This window comes from Embiotoca jacksoni, unplaced genomic scaffold, assembly GCF_022577435.1.
Source record: "Embiotoca jacksoni isolate LCO1_2020_lvr unplaced genomic scaffold, fEmbJac1.0.p SCAF_12, whole genome shotgun sequence".
In the NCBI taxonomy this organism is placed as follows: domain Eukaryota; kingdom Metazoa; phylum Chordata; class Actinopteri; family Embiotocidae; genus Embiotoca; species Embiotoca jacksoni.
The window spans coordinates 9,253,631-9,269,203 of record NW_027185252.1 but is presented as its reverse complement, the minus strand read 5'-3'; the positions used below and the strand labels follow the sequence as shown (position 1 = coordinate 9,269,203).

Below are 15,573 nucleotides of genomic sequence, written 5' to 3'. Positions count from 1 at the left end.
GGCTCCACTCGGATCTGTGTCACCTTCACTGATACCTGTCCTACTTGCACTTCTCGGCGATGACAGTTAAAGCCTGAGAGCGGTGCGGTCTAAGGTAAATGTAGTTTGCGGAAATAAAGCGCAGGGGATATTTAAAACCGTTGCTCTCGTTACGTGATACCGCGTTTTTGCAGTGTCAGAGACGAGGGGAGATTATGAGGATTTGTGTTTGACGTTGAGGGATTAGAGGTTCCAGAGACAGGGAGCAGATGTAGAGGGGAAATAGGCAATGGTTTGGCATTGATGTCGGCGCTGTAGTCTGAAGGAGCCAGTGAAGCATCCTGCAGGAAAAGGTGAGGAAGTTGTAGCAGCTTCAGACACTGCAGTAGTACACCATCACAGTTGAGCCGTTCGCGGTTACACGCTGTTTGCAGCTGCATCGATTTTGCGCAGAAATAGACGCACCGGCCGTTGCGTGGCCGTGTTTGCTGCGGCAGAGCTAACGTTAGATATATGCCGCTGATCGGTGTAGTTCTCCTCGGAAATACACGATTGCAGAGGTCATCCTGAACGTGTGAGCATTTGCAGTCCCATAAAGTGCGCGACGCGCTCTTTCCAAACCCACAGTTAGTTTACGCAGCTGAAATGTGATCCTATTCGACATTCAGAAATGTCTATTCTATTTGTAATAAAAGTGCAACTCAGACCCAACAATGCACACCTTTCTGCATGATGTCTTCTTGGTAACTCCTAATGGCCTCTTTCACTTTGTCTCTCTCCAGCCATGAGTCAGTTTCGGGCGATAGCGGGTGTGCTGAAGGGTGGGTGTGTTGGAGGGAGCCAGTTGCTTCGCGGGTGTGGAGGCGGCCTGCCCCGGCGCTGGGTTGATCCCAAGAGAGGTTGCTCCTCCTCCAGGACTGAGCCCCTTCTCCCAGCTGTGGTCAGTAGCTCCAGTTATGTAGAGGAAATGTACTTCGCCTGGCTGGAGGACCACAAAAACGTCCACGAGGTAACAGCGTGTAATACATGCCATGTTTTCCCACATTAGAGAATAATTCATGTCATAAATTGAAAATGGTTATCGCCAGCATTGGTCTTGAAATTGAATTTAAAATATCTCGGACTAGAGGGAACTTAATACATCAAATATATTATGATTTTCTTTTTATTTGTTTGTTAATAGTATAGTTGTATGGAATATGCTGTAGCTGCAATCTCCTGGATTCCTGTCCAGCCTTTCACTATCTTGTCATCCCCCAAACTGGCAATCAGTAAAAACAACATGTTTGTGATAGACTGCAGATGTGGCACAGCTGGATCTGTCTGTCTCTGTGTTCTAGTCTTGGGACGGATTCTTCCGGAACATCCACGCCTCCGGTCCATCTGGTGAGGCGGGTGCGAGCCGGCCCTCCACTCTGCTCCAGGGCCGGGTACTGTCCCATTCGCAGGACATGGCACAGAAAGTGGTGGAGGACCACCTGGCTGTGCACACTCTCATTAGAGCCTACCAGGTACGCCGGGCTCACCCAGCCCAAGCTGTGAGGAACACACGTACACATACATACAGCTTTTGGTGTAATGTGGATTTATATTTACTAATTAGGATATCTCTCCTGGTCATCTTTTTGAAGCTTAAAGCAGACTCTGTGATCAGCATTAAGATGTCATCTTCCTCGAGCCACAGCTGACTGACTATTTGTATCTTTAAAGCTTGCGGGAAAAATGCATCAAACAAAATCCACTTGGACTTACCAAACCAGATGCAACTGGCAAAGAAAGCTGTTTATCCTGCGTGTCCTTGCATCGAAAGGAATATCAAATTTGTTTGTCACTGCACGAGGTTATGCAAATTGCAAGATGAACTCTAACCTACTTACTCTGGCTGCTTTTTGAAAATAGAAATATCAAAGAGACTACTTAAACAAAACAGGTGGTAACATTTCTCCTCGCCCTCAAATGACGACGAGGAGCTATCCGAGGGATTTATTAAATTCTGTCTTTTGGCATAGGTTTCATTTTTATTCCTAGCTTGTTGCAATCCTGGTGGAAATCTGTGTGTGTGTGTGTGTGTGTGTGTGTTTGTGCATCGACTTGAAAGCACTCCCAAGGGCCTCTTTTATTTCAGAAGGATTGACCTACACCTGAGTGTTAGCTTATTCTCCAGCTGTTCATACTCAGCATCATAATGGAAACACAATTGCTTTTTAATTTCTTCTCCTTGTCACATTTTCTTTTTTTTTCTTACTTGAGTCTCTTTATCTCATCTTTTCTCGCTCTCCTCCACCTTGCTGTCTGTCTCTTTGTGTAGATTCGTGGTCACCATGTTGCCCAGTTAGACCCTCTGGGGATCCTCGAGGCTGACCTGGACTCCTTTGTTCCGTCTGATCTGATCACCACCATTGATAAATTAGGTGAGACTCTTCCTTTCTGTCATCTCAGGTGCACCATACATCATCAACAGATACCAAAAATGTATAATGTGAAAAGAGGACAATTTTTGTCTTATTTTTGAGTCCTGTTTAAGAAAAAAGAAGTATGCACTATTATGTCCTCATTTACACTTTGTACAGAAGAGGTATGAATCTCCTTATTTATACCCATTTTCTACCGAACAGCATATGGAGTTAACCCACAGGCAGGACACTGTACAGTAAATGCTGATGAGAGGAAGTCCTTCCTTCTAATTAAATCTCACTGGCAGGCCGACTTCAAAAGCTTTATCTTACTTATAATGAAAATATCAAATTTATATTTTTCTTGCACGTTATTTCAATAATATTTTTGTACTCCCTTGAGGGTTTTTTTTGTTGTTGTTGCGTGGTCCATGTGCAGCTATGCACGCATTATACACACATCTCAGATCCAGGATTCTATAACCCATCAGACCCAAGAGTGAAAGTGATATTTCAGTATAAAGGGCCCCATCACGTTCTCCACCGAGTGCATATATGGGTTGGTCAGCCTAATGCTGTCATTAATCTCAGGCCAAGCTCTTGTCATTCTCCATTTCATTTAGCGGACTGAGGGTTGGGGGATGCGGGATGGCCACAGAAAGCGGTCGAAGTCTACAGTAATAGCCAGTAAAGAAGAGAGAGAGAGGGAGAGAGACATTGTTTCTGTAGGCTGCTGTTATCGGTGATCAGTGTGTGTCAGGACATAGCATCGCATTATGAATTGTCACCAGGGCTATAGCTCCCTAATGAAAGCTAATGACAGCCTCCGCTGCCTCTTATTTGGTCAGCTGATAGTACACAAGTCTATTCTTGGCCCCCTTTGTCTTTGCTGTGTTCCTAATATGATTTGCACCTGTCTCCTCTTATGTTGCCTGCTATCTTGAGCTTGACCAGTTCTCTCAGGTGGGCTTTCTCAGCACAGAAACCTACCTGTATGTGCTGTTACTTACTCTGTATCTTCACAGGTCCCGCTGCCAAACTGTCTATATATTTACTCTGGATTATAGTTTTTAATTTCTACCCAAGTTTTATTTTCCCAGTCTTTGCCGTCAGACAAATGAATTCAGATGTAACTTTTGTCAGTTAATTCATTGCAGCCAATGCTCGGAGCACTACAGCCTAATTTAGAGCAACTAATGATTATTTTCACTATCATTTAATCTTTTTGTGATTATATTTTGATAGATCAATTAATCATTTCGTCTATAGACTGTGAAAAATGGCCATTGCAATTCCCCAGCGTCCAACGGGATATCAAATTGCTTGTTTTGCCGGCTCAACAGTCCAAAACCCAAATATATTGTGTGCGCATAAAATGACATAAAAAGATAAGATTTGTAAATATACACTTTTGAAATGCTGTTCACAAACAAATGTATGACATTTATGCTTGATAAATGGCATAAACAATTAATAAATTCTCCAATATTGGAATACTTGACTGGTAAACTAATCAGCACTGCTCTAATTACAGTAACATATTTTGAAATGTATATGATCAAAGAATTTAACATTTTATTAGTCACTCCAAACTATGATTTTTTTTTTCTGCATTTACATGATATCAGAAGTAGGAGAACCTAAAATATTCCAACTGTTAACCTGAAAATGTATTTGTTTTCAGTTTTAAGTTAAATAACTTGGCTGACCTACAGATGTTATTGTGCTGAAAATGATTTTTGTTCTTGGTGTTCTTTGGTTTGAATCTCTTGATTTGCTGAAGCCCTGATGTGCATTAAAACACTGCTTCTTGTAAGGTAATGGATGGACTCTTTCCTCTACAGTCAAGTGCTCCACCAAAAATGGGACTGCAATGGATAAATCTAGATAAATTAAAAATTGATATTATATAATTTTGTTGAGAAATGGAATATTTCTTGTCTTGTTTTTCATGGTGTTTTTGTAGGTTTCTATGGTCTTGATGAGTCAGACTTGGATAGAAGCTTCCAGCTGCCCCCCACCACCTTCATCGGTGGACAAGAGACCACTCTTCCACTCAGAGAAATCATACGCAGACTCGAGGTATTTTCTTTGTATGATTGTCTCCATATATAATAATGGGGGGCATAAATTACGCTGTACCATGTTATTTCTAAAATATTTTTTTAATCTCTTTTGTTTTTCAGACGTCCTACTGTGGTCACATTGGGGTTGAATTCATGTTTATTAACAATGTGGATCAGTGTCAGTGGATTCGTCAGAAGTTTGAGACTCCAGGAATCATGCAGTTCACTAATGCTGAGAAGAGGACTTCGCTTGCCCGCCTGATCAGATCCACACGGTCAGCAATGAATAAACATCCACTCACTTAGAGTTTGGTGACTGCGCAATACCTCACTATTAGTTATAGCTCACGTCAGGGCCTCACATAAGATAAACAAAAGTCTTACTCACATGTATTTGGAAATTAACACACCCTATTCTTCATGCGAGCTTATTTTCATGAATGATCTCAGAAATTACTTGTTGTTAGCGTGCTTATCCTTCTTACTGTATTCTTGCTAGTTCCATGCTCTTATTTCTTTCCTATTAACACACAAATATCTGTAATGACATCAGTTTGCTAGATTCTCAATTACAAGTTCTTTAAAGTATCACAGTTTTGTTCCAAAAATAATCAATTCTCTGTAATGGAGCATTTGTTATCATGGTTAATAGTCAGTAGCACTATATTGTGTATCATCAGCTCTGTAAAGCTACGTGTTGGTGCTAAAAACACTCGTTAATCCTGTATGAATGTATCTGTTATTATGGCTAGGTTTGAGGACTTCCTGGCCAGGAAGTGGTCATCGGAGAAACGTTTTGGTCTGGAAGGCTGTGAAGTTCTCATCCCTGCTCTTAAAACCATCATTGACAAGTCGAGCTCTGCAGGCATCGACAATGTGATCATGGGGATGCCTCATCGGTAATGGGCTTTAACCCTTCTCTCACCTCTCACTTCAGTCTTTTCATACAGCTAATTCCTTCCCTTCCCCATTTGATATAGACGTTGTAAACTCTACTTGCAGGGGCCGACTTAATGTCTTGGCCAACGTGATCCGTAAAGACCTGGACCAGATCTTCTGTCAGTTTGACCCCAAATTAGAGGCTGCTGATGAGGTGAGGGAACTGTTGCTATATCATCATACGGAGTACTAAGAGAAAAGATACACCTGATGCTTAATTTAATCTCATCTTTCATACATGTAGGGTTCAGGTGATGTCAAATACCACCTTGGGATGTACCACGAGAGGATTAACCGTGAGACAGACAAGAACATCACGCTGTCACTCATGGCAAACCCCTCCCACCTGGAGGCGGTGGACCCAGTGGTTCAGGGGAAGGCCAAAGCTGAGCAGTTCTACAGAGGAGACTCTCAGGGAAAGAAGGTAACCCTCAGTGTACCACGTATACGTTTGAAAACAAGATAGCAAGATGTCCTGTTGAGTCTATAAATGTGATTTTCAAGGTGATGTCCATCTTGATACACGGCGATGCTGCTTTTGCTGGACAAGGAGTTGTGTATGAGACCTTCCACCTGAGTGAACTCCCCTCCTATACCACACATGGTACCATCCACGTGGTGGTCAACAACCAGGTATCAGAGAGCTGAGTGAATACTGTCGCCTGTCAGTGGAGTTGTATTAAAGATATGATCCGTTTTACAGAGATTTTCAGGTCTGTTGTTTATACTGCAAAAATAAAGATGGAACATATTTTGTTTTACACATGCCAAAATATTTTCAGATTTTATTCACAACAGTAGAGCACATTTTGTTGTACTGAAAATCATGTCAATAACTTTGCGTCTAATTTGATGCGATTATTGCTCCTCAGATTGGCTTTACCACAGACCCTCGAGTGGCCCGCTCCTCTCCTTACCCCACCGATGTAGCCCGGGTTGTCAACGCACCCATCTTCCATGTGAACGCCGATGATCCCGAGGCCGTTAAGTACGTGTGCCGCGTGGCTGCAGAGTGGAGGAACACTTTCAACAAGGATGTCGTCATTGACCTGGTCAGTCAGGGGCCAAGTCTTAATTGATTAATGAGTGCGTGCTTAAACGTAGTATCTTCTGTTTTTAAGGTGTGTGTTTTTACAGGTTTGTTACAGACGTTTCGGCCACAATGAAATGGATGAGCCCATGTTCACTCAGCCGCTGATGTACAAACAGATCCGTCGGCAGGAGCATGTCCTGAAAAAGTACTCCGACAAGCTCATTGCTGAGGGAGTGGTGACACTGCAGGAATTTGAGGTCTGTGATCTAATACTGTTTTCTTTTGTTGAATGTACTGTAAATTGCTTGCTGTTACTGTATGCTGTTTTGTTTGGTATATCACCATCTGCTGGGCTTTGCGCAATAAATCACATTTAGATATTACCCTAGCCTTCAAGTAAATGTTGCGCCAGCACTGCTGTGTTTGAGTTTCAATTTACTGCCTCACTTCAATCACCTTGCCGCAACAATCTCTCACGTAGAGTATATATTGCTCAATGAAGGTGAAGTATACTCCAGATTCTGGTGCTATTCAGTGGAATTGCTGAGGTCCTTCATCCAAAACAGAAACTTTGACCGTAACATCCATTCTGAACATTTTTTTCATCCCACATGCCAGAGAAATACTGCATTGCCTCTCTGAGTGTACTACTCTCCGGCTTTTGATGGACATTGTTTTCTGTTGTGTGGCCTGCTATTTGGACTCTTGCAAAAGCCTCATTTGTACAGCAAAGGCAGAACCATTAGTGCGAGTGGAAGCGTTCTCCTCCTTTAATGTCTCTCTCTCTCGGTCTGTTTCTCTCTGTCTCACCTACACACAGTTTGGGTTGGTCAGCTGATGTCATTTTAATTAAAGTAAACAAACTACATTTGTTAAAGTGTGACATTTTTCACTGTCTCTATTACAAAATGTGTTTGCAGGAAGAAGTTGCCAAATACGACAAGATATGTGAAGAGGCGTACACCAGGTCCAAGGATGAAAAGATCGTACATATTCGAAACTGGCTCGACTCCCCTTGGCCAGGTAAAATGTCCAGTTCCTTTTAAAAGGTACTTCATTACACCGCGGGTAAATACAGTGACATGATGTAATGGAGTCCAGGCATTTCCGTTCTGTTTTTTTCTCTTCATTGTCTGTTTTATCTGAGTGATTTCTGTTCTCGCTGCAGTGATGCTGTCTCTGTAGATTTCTTCACAGCAGAGGGAGAACCCAGGAGCATGAGCTGCCTCCCTACGGGGCTGGACGAGGAGGTTCTGCAGCACATCGGCCAGACCGCCAGCTCAGTGCCTCTGGAAGATTTTAAGATCCACCCTGGTGAGTCGAGTTGCTCTGTGCCAGAGAACAGAGCAGTGACACAGGCTAACAGTCATCAGTCATGATGATAGTGATGGCAGCAGTAATATTGATATAATGTACTTGGAAATCTACACAGTGACAGAAGAGCACACATTAGTGCATTATGTGATACATGTCCATGAGTTTTATGCTAATGGTTGTAAACGACACAAACCTCGTTTTTTTTTCTACTGGGATGATATAGAGTCAATAAAAATAGTTCACCTGTAAACACATCTTTCCTAAAGCAGATGTTTGGCACGGCTGATTAGGCTCAAAATACAGCAACTAAGACTGCCACAAAGGTTTTTAATGTTATTACGTTTTCTCTTTAAGACTTCACCTGGTTTCATTTTTGTTCCTCTACCCGTGTGTGCTCTCCAGGTGTGTCCCGTATCCTGCGTGGTCGAGCTGACCTGGTAAAGAATCGTCAGATGGACTGGGCTCTGGGAGAGTACATGGCCTTCGGCTCCCTCCTCAAAGACGGCATACATGTGCGACTCAGCGGACAAGACGTTGAGCGCGGAACCTTTAGGTGAGTCTGTGAGAACTCAACGTCGCCTGTTTGTACAAATGCATTAGGAGGGAGGAGCTCACACTGCTACCACTACAGTCTCCTACACAGCTCTGCTTTGCTAAAGAATGATCTATTAAGTGGTTTAAGTTTATTGACTTTTACGAGCGAGACTTTTATAGCTTGGGAGTCCTCAAGAGGGGATCTCTCCTCTCACTGAATTAGCTCACACACTTTATTAAATTATTTTTTATCTTTCTGTACAATGATGCAGTAGGACTTGGCAATTTATCATAGTTTATCAACTTTCAGCTGACTCATAGTGTGATGAAATGACATTCAGATCTATTGCTCAAGTTAATGATGAAAATACGTCAATTAAAATGAACAAAACATTTTCTTTATGCATGTATGCATTTATTTTCTGTGAATGAAAAACACTGTGGAGGACAGTTAATTGTTTAAAAAAAAAAAAATTCCATTCATGTTTAATTTGAGATATATTGATAATGAGAAATAACTTTGCAACTACTACGAAACGATTTCCACCACCCCTAAAATATCCTTAAATTCATATTGGCCCGAATATATATTTTTGAAAACAAATTGTTGACTGTTTCAGTGTCAGCAACTTCGACCAGAGTTAAGAGGTAAAAGGCACCGTCTTAAAGATAGTAAATGAAGTAACCGGGGGTGTGGGAAGAGCAACACATGGAGTCTGACAAACAGAAGACGTCACCACAGTCTCCTGGGATCTGTGAAGCCCACATGGTGTTGTCGTAGTATGGAGGGAACGAGTGACACATGAACAAAACCAGTCCCCATCTCACTGTGCCTGTCTTATCTGTCCCCTATCATTTCTCCACCAGCCCATCTTCTCTGACAACACAGCTTCCCCCTCCAGCTCGCAGCGACATACATCACGCTAACTAACCAGAGGCTACGGGCCTTTTTCTTTTGTCTCGCGTTTACCAATGACATCTACTTTTCCCCTTCCGCTGTCCCCTTCAGCACGGTAATTTGCCTTGCTGACAAAATGACAGCAGTCATACACTGCACCCGCTCTTCGTCTCTGTATCACCTGTTGTATATTTAAATCCCCTTTGGTATCAGTTGAGAGTCCTCAATTCATTCTCTGTGTTTACTTTTTTTTCCACCTTATAGTTCAGCTACAGTGTAGTTTACTCCCCCATTGCTTTTTTTTCTTCCTCCCACCTACACTTTTTTTTTCATCCCCCCACTACTCTGGTTCCCTTCATAGTTCTTAGGAGCTGAGCATATTGGCATGTTACAGTTGAGTGGGTCTGCTTGCGTTTCTGTGATGTACGTAACAGCGTGGAGTAATGCATTCAGTCGTTGTGTTTGGATGGGTTGCATACGCTGCGCCATGCACCCCCTTTCCCTGACTAATGGGGCCCCCGGGCAGGAGAAGTGTGTGTGTGTGTGTGTGTGTGTGTGTGTGTGTGTGTGTGTGTGTGTGCGCGTGCGTGCGCGTGTGTGCGTGCGTGTGTGCGTGCGTGCGTGCGTGTGTGTGTGTGTGTGTATTTTGTATGTGTTTGTGAAAAAAGGTGGGCCTGCAGTTTATGAGGCAACCTGAGAGAAAGACCTCATTGTAGTATTTGGTCATTTTTGGATTGTGTGCACGTAAACTGTGAAAATGATACATGGAATTATGTGTGTTACCTCATTTAATGTTGGATGCTCTCGATTTTGTTTTTTCATGAAAGGATTTTTTTTTGAAGTGTGTATCCTGAAAATGCAGATCAAGGATCCAACAAAACAATTATGCACTACATTGTGTGCCCTCATTAGTCCATAATTATAGATAATACTATTCAAAGAACTTGTATCACAATAATCTAGTCTTTTTGGAGGTATTATGTCACATTCAAGATTATCATTTGGATTATTTTCTGCAGTTCTTTTGCCTTACCGTTACATAACCTCAAGCACTGTGTGTGTGTGTGCGTGTGCGTGTATGTATGTGTTTGAATATATGCATGTGTGTAGATGTCATTGAAGTGATGTTAAAGGGGTTTAAGTGATTGTCTGATCGTCCTGGTTTTGAAGTCTGATGCCTTCCTGGGAGCGAGCGGACTGGCAGAGCTTGTTAACACTTGGCTCTTTGCTCCCATCAACTCTTGTTGAACGTCCCACGAACTGAAGATCACGAGAGAGGAGAGCTCTCCTCATGGGCTGCCTATATGGGGCGGGTACATTGGCTACAGTGTGTGTGTGTGTGTGTGTGTGTGTGTGTGTGTGTGTGTGTGTGTGTGTGTGTGTGTGTGTGTGTGCGCGTGTGCGTGTGCGTGTGTTTGTTTTGACACTGCATCTTTACTTGGTTGACAATCCTTAAAGGCAAGGCAAGTTTATTTGTATATCACATTTCAGCAACAAGGCTACTGAATGTGCTTCACTTAAAACATAAAAGGTGTCAAGACAAATTGTACTTATGTCACTTTGGAGGTACTATTAGCATGCTAAACTAATATAGTGAACATGTTAAACAATATAACTTCTGAGAGCTTGTTAGCAGGCTGATTTTAGCATTTAGCTCAAAGCACAGCTGCATGTATGTACAGCCTCACAGAGCTGGTTGCATGGCTGTAATCGCGTTTCTGTATGCCTGTTTCAGTGAGCGAAAGAACGAGATTGCAGCTACAAGCGGCCTGAACTGAGTTTCCTCCGTAGGGGGGGGGGAAGCTCAGCCTTAGAGATAGGGTAAGGAGCTCGGACATCAGGAGGGACCTCGGAGTAGAGCCGGTACTCCTTTGCGCCAAAAGGAGTAAGCTGAGGTGGTTCGGGCACCTGATCAGGACGCCTCCTGGGCGCCTCCCACTGCAGGTTTTCCGGGCACGCCCAACTGGCAGGAGACCCCGGGGAAGGCCCAGAACACGCTGGAGGGATTATATCTCCCAGCTGGCCTGGGAACGCCTTGGGATACCCCAGGATGAGCTGGAAAATGTTGCAGGGGGAGAGGGGAAGTCTGGGCCAACATGCTTAGCCTGCTGCCACTGCGACCCGATCCCGAATAAGGGGAAAAAAATGGATGGATGGATGTTTCAGTGTCTGTCTCTCTCATGTTTTGCAGTCACCGCCATCATGTTCTGCATGACCAAGAGGTGGACAAACGTATCTGCGTTCCCATGAACTACCTGTGGGTCAACCAGGCTCCTTACACCGTCTGCAACAGCTCATTATCCGAGTACGGAGTTCTCGGTAAGACTGAAGCTTCTCTGGCTGCACCCTGGCTGCGTGTCATAGTAAGTTATTTTGTTCCTCGTTATAATGATGACTGTGACTTCAGGTTTTGAGCTTGGCTTTGCCATGGCCAGTCCAAACGCTCTGATCCTCTGGGAGGCCCAGTTCGGAGACTTTAACAACACAGCCCAGTGTATCATTGACCAGTTCATCAGCCCAGGCCAGGCCAAGTGGGTCCGCAACAACGGCATCGTCCTACTGCTGCCACATGGAATGGAGGGAATGGTGAGAAGTTTAAAACCCACAAGGCCAAGCTACTTCAGAAAATTGGAGTTATTTCCAGATACGTATGTGTTATTGGGCTGCTTCTTCCATTTTGTCATTACGTGTCTTCCTCTGTCCTCAGGGTCCAGAACACTCGTCAGCTCGACCTGAGCGCTTCCTACAAATGAGCAACGATGATCCAGATCAAATCCCTGTATGTACCCATGTACAATTTTAATTACTGCTCAAATGGTTACCAACACTTTCATCTGATGATTTATGTCAAAGAAATCCTGTGCCACACAGCACTCCATAGTGTTCTGCAATTAACATCCAGTAGCTTTCTGTTTTATTGGCCCTGCTGACGTCCTATTTGAGTAGAGCTGAAAAGTTACTTCATTATGACCCTGAAGTGTTGGTATTCAGCAGTAACTCATGTCCCCGACAGTCAGCTGGTATGAGGGAACCAGAGTGGGCTGTATTAGCAGAAGCTTACCAGATTCATCTTCAAATGGGGTATTAATCAAACTATTAGTGGGAGCATACTAAGGGATTAACATTCTCTGTCATGTGTGCGTGCAAGATAAAGATACAGTGCACTGATGCTTTTCTGCTCAATAATGAGAAAAAAAATATTGCTGAGACCAACACAAGGATAACTTAGATTTCTGTTTTCAGAATCATTAACATCTACGTAATTTATATAACTGTGCTTTTTGTGAAGGAGTTCAGTGGAGATTTTGAAGTCCAGCAGCTGTATGACTGTAACTGGATTGTGGTCAACTGCTCCACGCCCGCTAACTACTGTCATGTGATCAGACGACAGATTCTGCTGCCATTCAGAAAGCCGGTAAAGTGTAACATCATCATCATCACTGTGTTTTATCCCTGTCTTGCTCAGCTGGAGTTTGTTCTTGTCATGTAATGGTTGTTTCAAATTTAGAAAAGATTGCCTTTAAATCGTAAATACATCATTAGGCGCTGCTAATACTTACTCATGTTTAGAAGAGACGGTCATTTCTGTTATTTGATTGAAATCAAAGTCCCAAATGTGAAAATGCAAGACGAAAATAAACTGGGGTTATGACTTTATTCGTCATTGCTTCATCCTGTAAATATACTGTTGTAATTATGATACAATACTATGTCATAACCATGATAATCCCAGTTTGCAGACATATGGATAACCTGTCACTGCATTAACTCATTTATGGTACAAATGTGGTCTGTGTTATTAACTTTAACCTTAAACCTCTAAAGTTGAACTTGTTTGGGTATAAAGTTTTGGAGTGTGAAGCATGTTGTTGTTGGTTTTTTTTTGTATATACACAGCTCTTTTTTTTCAGTCGCTCACAGTTTTCAGCCACAGTGAATGTCTTAACTGATCCCCTGTCGCATATAAATGCAATGCTTTGCGAAGCATGAGAAAATAGCTTCCTGAGCAAATTAGTGAGGGGGCCAACTGGGGATATTATTGTTGTTTTTTGTATGAAAAACCCTGAAATCCTGGACTTGGTTGACTGAACGCTAACAGTTTTATTTATTTGATTGTTAAAGAAATGTTTTGTTTTCCCAATGCTGATGTTGCGTGCTATATGTTGGCAACAAATTAGCGTGAAAGGAGATAAAAAAAGTTTTATCTCTGGTGTTTTTTTCAGAGTGCAAGATACGGATGACAGGATCAATCTGTTGTTTGTCACTGAGAGAAACTTTTTCCTTTCCAGCTGATCGTTTTTACTCCGAAGTCTCTGCTGAGGCACCCGGATGCAAGGTCAAGTTTTGACGACCTCGCCAAAGGTGGAGTGTTACTTTATCTCTGAGAAATGTGACATAGTAATGTGTCGTCACTGTTGGTGTTCAGCTATTGCAATCATACCATACTCATTGTCTGAAGGCACTCAATTCAAAAGACTGATTTCTGATGAGGGCCCTGCGAGTTCAAGCCCAGGCCAAGTGAAGAGGGTCATCTTCTGCACTGGCAAAGTCTACTATGAACTGGCTAGAGGGAGGAAACAGCAGAACTTGGAGAGAGATCTAGCCATCATCAGACTTGAGCAGGTTTTTAATCCTTCTGTCCTGTCTGAACACATCTAGCACTTTGGATTTTGAAATGAGAGTGATGTTAACACTCATTCTGTGCCTTTCCCCTCAGATCTCTCCTTTCCCGTTTGACCTGGTCAGAGAAGAGGCAGAGAAATATGCCAATGCTGAGCTGGTGTGGTGTCAGGAGGAGCACAAGAACATGGGTTACTACGATTACGTCCGGCCGCGTTTCCTCACAGTGGTTGCCAACAAGAGAACCATTTGGTAAGGATTTCTGTTAACTTGTCACCTCCATGTAGAGAACAAGATGAAGGAGGATTTGAACTCCTCTCACTGTTGATGGACCTTGTTTGTTTTAGGTATGTTGGGCGGGACCCTGCAGCCGCACCTGCAACAGGGAACAAGTCCACCCACCTCAATGAGCTGAAGAGGTTCATGGACACTGCTTTGAACCTGAGCGCCTTCCAGGGAAGGGTCTTTTAGTGGATATGAGAGACAAGGATCAGGCTGCAGGTGCAGCTTCATCTCCAACCTCCATGGTTTTTATACTCTCTTAGATTTGTGAAATCTGGAGCCTAACGTAGTGTTTTTAGTGAACTGCATTTTAACACCTGATAAGTAAATAACTGCAACGTAGATTTTCCAGGCTCTCAGGGGTGCTACACTTCTCACACCTTCCTTTCAAAATATTATACAAACATAAAACTAAATCATTGAGCCACAGAATACAGAATGGGCACTGAAGCACCCACAGTTGAGTGGTAGAGTTGAATACACTGATAACATTCACACTGCTAAATTCAGATTTTTGACAATCATTATTATTGGAGTATAGCTTTAGTACTTTAGATACCTCCATTGCTCTTATGCTGAAAACTAGTAGTATTGACTTGTATTTGTATTGATTTTTGTAGAAGAATAGTAGAAGCTACGAGACGCACACAAAACACCCCACTGGTGTACTTAAACACTGAACGTGAATCACGTATCACAGGTATGAAAACTGTGCTGAAGTTTACACATCAGTCGGTTTAGTGCCTGTATTTGCTTTGGCTACTTTGGCTGTTACTGAAGGAGTGTGTATTTATTGTCACACCTCACTTCACCAGGAGACATGAGCCAGCTGGCACAGAGACTTACAGCCATGTTTTCTGCTTAGGACATAAGGCTCAGCTTCCTTTTTTGAAGCTGAGGGATGCGCGCACACACACACACACACACACACACACACACACACACACACACACACACACACACACACACACACACACACACACACACACACACACAAACAAACAAACAAACAAACATAGCACAGCCTTGGAGGCTTTGAGAGCAATATTGACGCTTGGTTGTCACATTTAAATCCCCGGGTATTTAACAGAATTGATATTACTTACCACTGTGTTTAAAAAAAAAAAAAACAAAGAAAAGCTCCAAGAAAAATTATGCTTCCTGTGTAGTTATACTGTAGCTTGTATTTTCCTCTTACAGCTGGGAGATTTAACCACAAGTGCACAAACATAATTTTACATATTTAGTGACTTCAAAAATGTTTTGTGTAGTAGTTTGTTAATGGAATAAATATAGCCACATATCCATATGAATACTGAAACATGTACACAAACTGATAGATTTGCACTTACACATGAAATGGTTAAAATATGCAATAAAACTTGTTTAATAATGTTCTTTGTTTGTGATGTTTAACTGCAAAAGTTTATGGTTTAACAAAACAAATACGTAGGTCTGTTACTCATGGATGGACCTGTCTATTATTGGGCACCTACTGATTCCCTACCCTGC

General features: G+C 42.6%; 1 protein-coding gene across 2 annotated transcripts; it reads left to right on the top strand.

The window, feature by feature from the left end:
- Positions 1-15,458, top strand: ogdhl (oxoglutarate dehydrogenase L). 2 transcript variants are annotated; one of them, XM_069144625.1, is made up of 23 exons: positions 1-94; positions 762-988; positions 1,320-1,490; positions 2,288-2,390; positions 4,339-4,454; positions 4,559-4,713; positions 5,191-5,337; positions 5,441-5,531; positions 5,622-5,801; positions 5,882-6,010; positions 6,250-6,429; positions 6,515-6,667; positions 7,331-7,433; positions 7,596-7,724; positions 8,130-8,280; positions 11,351-11,478; positions 11,567-11,745; positions 11,867-11,938; positions 12,449-12,574; positions 13,449-13,521; positions 13,619-13,782; positions 13,877-14,031; positions 14,127-15,458. In XM_069144625.1, the coding sequence occupies exons 2-23, from the start codon at positions 764-766 to the stop codon at positions 14,248-14,250; spliced, it is 3,054 nt and encodes a 1,017-aa protein (XP_069000726.1). In that variant the 5' UTR covers positions 1-94; positions 762-763; the 3' UTR covers positions 14,251-15,458. The 2 variants fall into 2 exon arrangements, with proteins under 2 accessions (XP_069000726.1, XP_069000727.1); XM_069144626.1 differs by lacking the exon at positions 1-94 and adding an exon at positions 117-332.
- The last annotated feature ends 115 nt before the right edge of the window (positions 15,459-15,573 follow it).